Raw genomic sequence first — 11473 nt, 5'->3', positions numbered from 1 at the left:
CAGGCAAAATTAGTCTACTAGTTCGACGTCACTTCCGCCGGGGTCCTTTCTAACTCCGAAGCTCCGTCGGCAGGTGCTGGGACGTGATCCTGATCTGCACTGAAGCTTACAGTATTCTCATCTAAAATGTATTATAAAGTCAGCGGAGTCACGGGGAAATTAACAGGAGCGTCAGCGGCGTCAGCGTACAGTCCACAGGTAGGAAGTCATTGCGTTGTTTTATTATGAAAAGCGATTTGACACAGTGACCTTCAGGAAGCGCTGCTAGTGCAAGGACTCAAGTCATTTCATAATTCAAATAGTGCTGATAAATATTACCAGGTACTTGTTGTTTCAATGTCACGGGTGCATTTTAAAAGCAATGTAGTCGGCCTTTGTTTGTTATTGTTAACTGAAAAAGATTGATGCCTAATGTGTTTTTAGAATAAGCCTAGCCTGAGTCCCGTTACGATTTTATATCTCTCTATCCATCAGCTCTTTAGTTGACTTTTTAGAATCTACTGCTGCTACAGTCAGTTCTTGTAAAAATGAAGAATATCTGTGTTGAAGCAGAACTGGTTGTTTGACGTTAAGAAGAACAGTATTGCCCGATTAAAGCATATGCTAAGAAACATTTCCTAACATCTTAATTTTGTGTAGTTCAAGTGTTACCTTGATATGTCATTTCTGGCCTTCAGTCCTCAACCATGACCTTGCTGATTCAGTCTCTGCTTACACAAAGTGTAAATACAGACGTAATTTATTTACCCTTATGTAGTTCCATACCTGTTTTCTCATCTTTACACAGTTTGTTTCTACCCTTATTATTGCAGATTTTTTTTGTGAACTGTTTCGTTAACTGCATGCGTGACTATTTTAACCCTAGCATGATAAAACAATGCCTCTGTTTGCAACACTGATGTCGTTGTTTATGTTTTGACAGGGACTGAAGCCTGCTGTGCCCTCTCAGTCCCCTCCCATGATCTTTGCCTTGCCAACCAAGGTGGTTTCAGAGGCAGGGCCAGCAGTCCACTACATGGGAATAAACAAAGTACCTGATCTGCAGAAGATCTTCCAGGTATTACACAATAACATTTAAACGCTGCTGTCAAGTGGTGAGCCGTTAATATGAATATTTTTAATTATTAATTGTTAAGGTGCTACCAATAACAAAACATTATTTTTTGTTAGACTTAACAATATTGTGAAATAAAATGTATTGACAGGTATTTGATATTTGGATTTTGGAAAAAATCCCAGAAATTGTACTTTGTTTTAGGGCTGTGCAATTAATAGAATTTTGATTTCAAGCTCCCAACAATCACAAAACTATGTAATCGAGAAAAAACTATTATTTAGTAGCCTTCCGTTTCGCAAGTTATTTTAGCCTGTGTTCTGTTCTGAATGACGCGCATGTGCACTTTTGCCCCTCCCGAAGCTGATACTCCCTCAGCCTATACTGTCAGCGAACGTATGTGTGGTTTCTGGTGGCATCTAAAAATGAGCGCGAGTGAAGATGGTGAAAAGAGAGCAGCCACAAGAGCATTTGGTCAACAATAAAGGTAAAAGAAGTTCCGTTGTTTGGGAACATTATGGATTCGAAGAAGCGGACGTGGATCAAATGCAAATTATGTGCAAGATTTGCTTCACGGTGGTGTCTGCACCGCTTGGTAACGCCACAAATTTGTTTAATCACCTAAAATTTAAACACAGACCGTGTTTAATCTATGACCAACTAGTGGTACAGAAACAGAAAGTGCAAAAAACGTCCCCGACGACATCCTCCGCAACACAGTCATCCATTAAAGACACACTCTTCAGTGCAACTCCTTATCCATCCAGCTCGGAAAAGCACAAAAAAATAACAGATGCCGTTGCATACTTCTTGGCCAAAGACATGTGCCCCTTTAGCACGGTTGAAAACAAAGGATTCAAGAAATTGATCAATACTTTAGACAAGCGCTATGCTTTGCCATCTCGACACTATTTCACGAGAGTTGCTCTGCCTGCTTTTTATGAAAAACGCTGCGCAAACGTGGCTAGTGAAGTTTCAAAAGCAAAGTACTTCGCTGCCACAACAGACCTATGGTCTAGCAGCAAAATGGAGCCGTACATCAGCTTAACAATACACTACATCGACAAAGATTTCAATTTGAACACGAAATGTCTTCAAACGGCGTTTATTCCTGAAGACCATACCGGGCAAAACATGGCGCATAGACTGAGGGAAGCTATAGTTGCATGGGGTTTAAACGAGGAAAAGCTCATCTGCATCACTACAGACAATGCCTCAAACATGATGCTGGCAGCTCTTTATACAATGAATATATTATGCAAGGAGAATTCACTGTTTTGGTCAATAAATGCAACGTATTTCCAAAGTCAATGAGTAATCGTTTAAAACAATCGTGACTTCAATTATGACCAAAATAATCGTGATTATGATTTCCCACATAATCGAGCAGCCCTACTTTGTTTTTATAATTCTCTATGATCTGTTTCAGAAAGCTGATGGAGCACCAGTTCACCTGAAGCGTGGAGTCATGGACAAAATGCTCTATAGGACCACAATGGGCTTGACAATCGGTGGAACCCTCTACTGTTTAATGGCTCTCTACATTGCTGCCCAGCCCCGAAAACCACAGTGACCTGCATAATTTAATACATAACATTTATGAGTAGGACTGAAGACATGGACTATTGTCATTCTGCTCTCACAGTCACAAAGTCACCTGATTACCATTATGCTATTTCACATCCCTAAAAACGCTTTTATTTATGAAAGCCACTTCCCACTGGTTTTAGTTATTTGTGTTCCAACGGTCATGTGATCAGTCTACAACCCAATCAACTGTTTGATAAACTCAATAGGGATGAGGTGTTGCATGTAGACATGCATATACTGTAAGGGTTGTTGAGATATACTGAGCTCTTTGCATCCTGTCCTAATTCTTCAGCTTGTCAGACAATAAATGACGTCCTTGCTATTTGTATTTAGGAGAATAAATATATTTTATAAAAGTGTCTTCAGCCTTGAACTGTAATAGTGATTATAGTTGATGTTATTAGTATGTTATTCTGAACATTATCAGAGTGAACATCATCCTCTGGTCTTTGGCTTGGTGTCGCCATACATGATATGAGTCTAATTAGGACTGTAATCAGTACATAAAAGCTTTTCAAAAGCTGTATTTCATTGATATTAGATTAGGTTCTTATAATTTATATAAGATTATCAGTCAGATTTAGACACATGTGTGTCAGAGAGCTGAGGATTGGCGTTCTATTGATGGCTGACATGTCTTATGTAATGCTTTCAACTGATTTAAGTTGTTTTAGAAAGTGGAATCAGCTCTTGTGGTGCCCGCAGTGTTTTGTAAACAATTCCTGGCTTAGTTGCCTCTCTTTTAAAATTGATTTTGTAATGGAAAAATCCCCATTGACTTAGTCTTTGAAAAAGTAGCAGTACTTTATCAAACTGCAGGGAACAAAGACATCGTATTTGCATATGAATCATATGCAAAGACATCGTATTTGCATATGAATCATATGATACTTGAATATATTTAACTTTTTATAGACCCCATTACACACCACAGTTACTATGAGTGTGTCCAAAGGCTGAGAAATGCTGTTTTTGCCCCTCTGTTGGTCTATATCCACTCTCCAAACACATCAGAGCCATCCCCTGGCCCTGTGCAAATAATGGTGTGGTGAAGAGAGTTGGTGCTCAACATTGCTGCCACCTGCAGTGATTGAACCCTGCTGGGTAATCACACAGCTAAGCCTGCTGTGATGGGCCCATCTCTGCAGATCATGATTACTGCGGGATGGAGCACAATGCCTCGGTCACCAAGCCCTTTGTTGCCATTAGCCAGAGAGTCTGGGACTTCTAGACAACAGCGGCATTAGCGTTATTTATACCATCTTGTCTGTTTGCTATCGACCCATACAGCGTAATTGCATGTTTTGTTTATTGCCCGAGACGTGATCATTTATTTGCAGAAGGATTAATATGGCTGCGGTTCTCATAGCAACAGGGTGTGACAACTAGCCTGGGTACACCAGAGTTCAAATGTGAAAAATGTAATGTTGTCAATGAGAAATGTCTCCTTGGAGTCTATACATCAAGAGGCATGTGCTCAAGGAGCAATGAGCGTCTCATGGATTGGCAGTAATAAAGAGCATATGAGTCATTGAAAACAACCACCAATGTTCAAGTGAAATCTCTTTAGTGTCTAAAGCTGCCCATGAGTGTTAAAGCTATATACCACTGAAATCTTAAGTAATCCTGGGGTTAATGTGGCGAGACCCCTTTATCACCACAGAGCAGTTTTAAATTCAAATCACAGTCCTTAGAGCCAAGTCATTATAGAGGTGAACAGGAACATTTAAATGAAAGCCCTGTCTAATACAGGCTGTTGAAAATCATTACTTTTTATTTTTAGTTCACAGATATGCTCGGCCTTGTGTTGAAAACCTAGAGGGAGCGATGTTACTTTACGGCATTTCTTCTTTCGTGTTTCATTTTTGGAACAACTCTGTTCCAATAGACTTAGATGACCCAGTATGCTGATGAGATAAGTGTATGTCCTGAGGGGCTATGACTGACACAATCCTTTATTTGAAGTGTTGTAGTGCCTCTGAGCCATATGTGTAGCAAGGTTTCATAAAATAAAGTGATGCTTGGCCATTGTAATGCGGTCAGCAGTTATAAATGGGGGTATTTTATAACGGTTTAGAACTCGGCTCAACCAATCAGAATCAAGGACCAGAACTGAACGTTTTATAAACACAGTGTAGGACAACTGTCTGATGTCGAGTCGAATGCTTTTGAATTAACAGAGAAAGAAGGATATCTTAAAGAGAAAGATATTTGGAAGAAGGCTTGTAACCAACAATTCTTGGCAAATGACAATGGTAGACAAACGTGCCGCAGAACTGTTTGCTTTCCCACATTCTTCAAAATGGCTTCTTTTGATGTTCAACAAAAGAAAATACATTTACAAAGAAAGTTTTCCTACTATTTTATTCAGTGGTGGCCAAGAACTGTTTGGTAACAAACATTCTTCCAAATATCTTTTACTCTGTTCATCAGAACAAAGACATTTATACAGATTATATTAATTTTCATTTTAGAATAGAATAGAGTAATTGTATTGCTATTTATTAGTAATTTTATATTTGGCTAATCAGAACACACTAGACATTACAATCTTTTCTGAGACTTCATAGGACTACAGATTAGTGGGGTGTTTTTCATAAGAGTTAAATCAGAAATCAGAGAAGGTGGAGACTTGAGCATATTTCTTGTCCCTTTAATCCCAATCGCCAACTTGAAGAAACAACTGCGATTCTATTACAGATTTCTGTGTCTCATAGTAAGGGACTCAAGCTGAGATATAATTTGATTCCAGAAAAATTGAGTCAAATTCCTCTAAACTGGACACAAACTAAGACGCCAATCACCATTTTATGTATTTCATGGTACATGTTTATGTAAAAATCTCCCAACTGTCATTCCCCCTGTAATTTTGCTGTCACATCTATCGCTCTCCCTCTGTGAAAATTAGGGTCACTCGACCACCTGAAGAGACTTTGACATTCCAATGCCTCATTAATTTCAATTTTGTGGTGTCTGAATAATCCTGATTTGCATAAAATAAAATAAACAGCAGATGTTGTGACGGCCAGCTCATGAAAGGCTGATTAGAGGTCTAAACGGAGATATGAGGGGGAGGAGGAGATCTCAGTGACAGTGAAATGTAGTCGCGAGACAAGACGGGTAGAGCAATCTGGGACAGTACTGTATACAGTATATTGACAGTTTCAGATGAATGTTCAGTGTGAGGTTTGAGAGCGACAAACTTCCAGTGAACTATTGAGTCTGGGAATGATATGCAAGCATACTTCGTTGAGAATGGTCTTGTCTGAGATTGTTGACATGAAAATAGATGTACGTGAGGAGGGGAAGAAAAGGAGAAATGCTGTTAAAGAAACAGTTCAGCCAAAAATGTCATTTATGGTGCGTTTTCCATTGCATTTACTTTCAGAAATCACCCGGAGTAGTTGAACATATTTTTTATTTGATTCAAAGATAGCAAATTGTCTTCTGCTTTTGTTTGACTTCTCTAAAGCTTCTTTAGTTTTTCTCCTCATCATTGTCACCTCAAATGTCTTTGTACCGAAAGCAACATGCAACATGATCTCAAAGCATGTGATGCCTATAGCGCCTTTAAATGATGTTTTATAAACAAGGTTCGGGAGGAACACGAACATATAATTAACACGGCTGGCTTTCGATAATCAATCAACCACTCTCAGCATCTGCCTATAAATAGCAAAGAGGCCTTACCTTCTTTCTCCCGGATCTCTCGCAACCCTCCTCCACCCCGTCTCCTCACCTTACCTCTACATCTCAGCACCGGGGGATAGCCCGGGTCAGGGCTCACTCCGGGCCCGGGACCCTTTCCCTGGTCAAGGGGCAGGCGTTCTGAGCTTGGGAGTATTTGCCGAGCTCGGAACCCTCGCCCCGGGACAGCTCGCCAAATACACATACTATCCGTCCCACCTTAATGATCTGCGAGGAGAACTCGTGAAATGTCTTTATTGTCAGCTTACAAGGTTTTTGAGCAGAGCATATGTGTGTACTGTGTTCTGTCTGTACTCCTCACCTGTCTGTGTGGGGGTGTGTGTTAGGCTCCTGCAGGCTTCTGTGGTTATCATCATTCCCATCGATTTCTATTTCAACCTTCAAATGCTAGATAACCACTTGGTCCTTTTCTGGTACTTTATGTAACACCCACACAATCCAAACAATTCCTGACAGAGAAAAAATAGTTGAAATGTGCTTTTTTATTACATATCGTATTAAATGTTAAAACGCAGCAATAAAATGGGTTGTCTTTCACAAACTTTATTTATGCACTATTCAGTTTTTTTGACCTACTTACTACCTACACGATTGAGTCAGTTTGCTCCAATAGATTTGCTTTTAATTCAAACGAGTCATATCTTGTCTTTTTGTATCTCTTTCACCAAAGTAAATCTGTGACCCTATTGACAAATGCAATCGAATGTTTTGTAATTCTTCATGCATTAATGTTCCACAGTGTGTCTATAAGCAGCAGGGTTCAGGAGAGTGGATATTTGTAGTAAGACAGCAATGCTAATGTAGGTGACCTGAACTGGATTCTGTCGGAGAATCCCCAGAGCTGATGGATAATCAATAAGCCCAGAGCTTTCAGGGCTTTTCCCATCTGCGTGAGCTTGGAATCACCAAAACCTAATTTCTGTGCAGCTCCCATGTGTGTTTAGAGAGCTCACAAGAGAGCTTTGATACCTGGCCGTGGAATGAGGTTGTATCTGATAAGAGACTAATAATCCTACTGGTTTCCAATGAGCTCCCATTGCGCTGTGCTGCCTTTATAGACCCTCTTGGATTCAAGTCCCAAGGGAGCATCAGCTGGTTGCCGTGGATACAGTATTTGAAATTTATGTTCAATAAAGACGAAAAGTAAGCCAAGGTCATGGCATCAAGTTCATGTAATATAACCTTGATGCTTTAGACTGATGTGTTGACTATATTGTTGAATGCATGCTATTCTGGCTCTTAGTTTGAAGGCACTGGAGTTTGTGATGCTTTTACATTTAAAGTCACATTTCAAAGGAATTCATGAACCCGTTGGCTTTCAAATTGATTGAAGTGTTATAAATAAAAATCTCACTTCACAACTTTACATCACATCGTTTGGCCGGTTCTTTGTTCTTGAGATGAAATTAGGTCAGTCTGACCTGGTCTGGCCTCTCTTGCTGTAAGCATCATTTATTCTGCAGAAAAACACCATGTTGTCCTTGAGATGTCTGATTCGTAACTCTGGGACTCTTCTTGAAAATGTCACGGCGTGGTTGCTGTATTCAAGTTTCTCAACAGGCATGAATTAATGCATGGGCTGTGCATGTACTGTATGTGTTTGTGCCGGCACACCGTGTGTGTTTGTAACTGTGCAGAGGGAAACACAAGTATCTTCAAGCTTATTAACATGTTTTCAGCGCAGTCTGTCCTTGGGTGTTGATATTTGACAGATTTTTAGAGAAGACGTGATTTCCCAATGAAACCACAGAGACTGATTTCTATTATCTTCTCTGAAAGTAGGACACCAGATGGGCCGTGCCTTGACTGCCTTTGGACTCTCTGCATAATCAATGAACTCTCCAATCTCTCAGAAGAAGTCAAAAACTTTGTCATAAAATATTAAAAAATAGGCTACTTTAAAAATGGGTTAACGACAACTGAAAAGTGACACAAAGTTTTATTATGAATTTTGCACTGGTACCGAAGGACTCTTTCTAATAAGAATAATCTCTTGAAGGGTACCAATGGGAACCTAATAAGGTCCCACATATTAAACTGAAATGATATTTTTCATTGTTTTTAAGGTACTAGTGACTGTTTAGTATCAGTAGCCTACTGTAGTTAATACTACTGGGACTAGTTGGAATAATATTAGTAGCAGTTGTATTTCTTTATTTCCAGTGGCGATGACATTTTTACAATTCCTACATTCAAAATACATTTGCATCAGTAGTGGATGCTTCGTGCATTTATGACCTGACCATTTATAACTGTACTGCCATTTCAGTGCAAACCGCAGAACCGCCTACTATTACTGCCAATGTGCTGTTAAACGGTCCATTACTTTTAGCATTGAGAAGCACTTGCTTTTTAGTCTGTTCTTTTTAGTTATTTCTAGAGAGAACGTGATGATGCTTTTGACATTATTGAACAAATATTGTGGAAATATTGAACATACAGTCTAGTACAGGGGAGTCCAATCTTGATCCTCATAGCCACAGTTATGACAGAATTTAAAACCACTGACAGAATTTAAAAACACCCAAATATTTTAAACATTGATGTACTGGTAAAACACTCATAAACTGTATACAATATAGATAATATATAATGTATATTATGGGTAATTCCTTATTAAAACTTCTGTTTTGAACACTGTGCCATCCTAGAGTTTGTGTTTTTTTTTTTAATGGAATGTGTGTTTGTTCGATCAGAGAAATCCAACAAAATATAAAAATTGTGCCAAGCATCCCCCACCTCCCTATACAATGATCAGCACCATCTGATGTTGTTCCAAGCTATCAGTCTTGACTATGCACATAAAAAGACTGTGGGCAGTTAGCAGGCGTGTCGCCTGAGGCTGAGATGAACTGGTCAGATACTCAATAATTCAATTTATCAAACATGTCAAATGGGAATACAGATAAAACCCTGAATGTACTTATTCAACACCCTCAGAGGTTTTATAATTCCTAATATACGCTACTGCTCACAGACATGGAGTTTGAATGTGTAAGTAGAGATTTTACCTGTCCGTTCCTGCTAAACCTCATTTGATATCTGTGATCTTATAAAACAGAGCCATTCTCATGTCGTGCTCATAGCATGTTTGACCTTTAATAAAAGCGAGTCATCGCCTATCTTCATCCTGGCACAGCTGCTGTACACAGCTCCAAGACTAAGTGAGAAAAAGAGCCAATGTTCCCTGGGCTTGTTCTCGGTATACAAACACAGCTCAGGGAATTAATAACACACACTGCTGAACCACAAGGCCTCTGGTGAACTGTTTTGTAAATTGGCCATCTTTCTGAGGGCTTTTCATTTTTTTTGTGTGGGAAGGTTTAGAACTGTGATCAAGGAGCAGGTTTTTAATAACGGGAGAGAGGGCGAGTATCGCTGAGAATGGACATGGGTGGTCAAGATGTTGGCATGATCAATCCAACGGGTCAAGATTTGGCTGGTTAGCATTGACCAGTTGGCCCCTACTGGTAGATGCTGAAACTAAACCATCCTGTGGTGACCATGTAACCATGTATTCTGACTTTTTGCAAGCAACACATTTCCAATATTTCTTTGTATTATCTTTTTTACTCCTCTTTGTTATGTACAATTCATAAAATAAAAAAATGTGTCATTAAAAAAACTCATTAAATGAATTTGTGATTGTGTTGCTGCTTCCGTGACGGCTGCTTCTAAAGATGGATAATGATGCTGCGGTGGAGGTGAGGTGATAGAAAAGCAGATGAAGGAATCTGTGCTTCTGGGAGTCACAGCTGCCTCTGATGAATGGGAATGTAAGCGGATAACATTCTCCATATACTGGAGACATCTTGGATCAGTCATCTGACCTTTGATACATTGATGTTTCTGGAACATTGAATCTCATGACAACATTCTTAGTGACTACTGCATGTATGCGTGAGAAAGCTAATTGTTCACCCATATTTATGGTCAGTGGTTTGGCTGGCTCGTCTGATATTTAAATTCTTATTGTTTAAATCTCCTGAGAGAGAGGAGCGGGCTGTTTTCAGAGCCTTTGTCTGCTCTTTTTCAAATTATAAATCAATATTATAAGGTTATCGTTGTGAATTTAGGGACGAGGACGGATTACAGGTACTTGCTCAAGAACTGATTTTATTTAGTTAAGTTTGCGACTTTAAATGTATATTTCCAGGATACATTCTGACCTCAAGAAAGAGGGCAACAGTTTGCAATCCAAAGTCACTGCTCCCCATCTGCACCACCCAGCTGGCTGATCCCAGATCCCAGTTCTAGAGATGCTATAATGGAGTTTGTGCTGCAAATACCCAAGAGAATTATCCTCTGTTGGTATCCACCATTTCTCTGTGTCTTCTTTCATTCTCCCCTCTTCTCTGCTAGCTGCCTCTTTTAAACCCCCCCTGACTTGTCAATCTAACGTCAATTGCCCTAAAAACCACGATTCTCGAACTCTCGTGACACACAGAGATAAGGAATCCAGACAGGCGCCGCTGACATCAGCCTCATATGCGGGCTCAAGTATGTGTGAGTCAGCTCCACATTGCTATGTGTTCGGTCAAGCAGCGTTAACATTTAAACACAGGATCATAGGGTACGACTCTCCGGGAAACAGAAAAAACGAATCGAACAAAACGGATGCTCTGGATGCTAACAAAAAACACACAACGACTGTGCTGGAGCATGAAGCCCTGGGGAGAAACACACTGTCTGGCCACATCTCTCAGGCTCTGCTCTAGCTTGCGTTCTGTTTGAGTCCCAGTGGGTTTTCAAAGCTCTCGAACCTCCAGGTGACACCCCTGGTGTTTCTCGCTGTGGACTATGAGTGAGTGAAAGAATAGAAGCAGTATGTGTTTAGTGAACTGTTACATAGGGAACACATGAAAGGGGTGTTTTTTTAATGATGGACATTTTAGGTTATGTCACTTGGAGAACAACTTAAAAGTGAAGTGTGTAATTTCCAAGCCTCCAGCAGATTTGCATCGAAGGAAAATATGTGTGGTGCAGAACGTGATGCAGATGTCAGTGCGTGTGTACACTGACCCAGGTCAAAAGAGCCCATCTGTAAAATCAAGATATTCAGGTGCTGATATACAGCTGGGGCCCCTAGGGGTCCATATCGAGCACCTTAAAACTGCACCA

General features: G+C 40.0%; 2 protein-coding genes across 2 annotated transcripts in view; both read left to right on the top strand.

Annotated features, from left to right (window-relative positions):
* LOC130559432 (hydroxycarboxylic acid receptor 2-like) overlaps positions 1–96 on the top strand; it is a 55937-nt gene extending 55841 nt beyond the window's left edge. The window contains exon 3 of the mRNA XM_057342512.1: positions 4–96. Within this exon, the coding sequence (XP_057198495.1) occupies positions 4–53 (50 nt within the window). The 3' untranslated portion in view covers positions 54–96. The remainder of the gene's footprint in view (positions 1–3) is intronic.
* On the top strand, positions 37–3003 carry LOC130559436 (cytochrome c oxidase subunit 7A-related protein, mitochondrial-like). The gene is made up of 3 exons (XM_057342518.1): positions 37–198; positions 923–1057; positions 2484–3003. Exons 1-3 carry the CDS (start codon positions 127–129, stop codon positions 2625–2627), a joined length of 351 nt encoding a protein of 116 aa, XP_057198501.1. The 5' UTR covers positions 37–126; the 3' UTR covers positions 2628–3003.
* The last annotated feature ends 8470 nt before the right edge of the window (positions 3004–11473 follow it).

The sequence above is a fragment of the Triplophysa rosa genome, linkage group LG9, assembly GCF_024868665.1.
Source record: "Triplophysa rosa linkage group LG9, Trosa_1v2, whole genome shotgun sequence".
NCBI classification, from domain to species: Eukaryota; Metazoa; Chordata; class Actinopteri; order Cypriniformes; family Nemacheilidae; genus Triplophysa; species Triplophysa rosa.
Note: the sequence above shows the minus strand (reverse complement) of the source record. Positions and strands in the feature narration are given on the sequence as shown.

Coding starts and splice junctions, on each gene's coding strand:
- LOC130559436 (XM_057342518.1), top strand. CDS start 127: ATGTATTATAAAGTCAGCGGAGTCACGGGGAAATTAACAGGAGCGTCA. Junction 199..922: donor CGTCAGCGTACAGTCCACAG/GTAGGAAGTCAT, acceptor ATGTTTTGACAG/GGACTGAAGCCTGCTGTGCC. Junction 1,058..2,483: donor ATCTGCAGAAGATCTTCCAG/GTATTACACAAT, acceptor GATCTGTTTCAG/AAAGCTGATGGAGCACCAGT.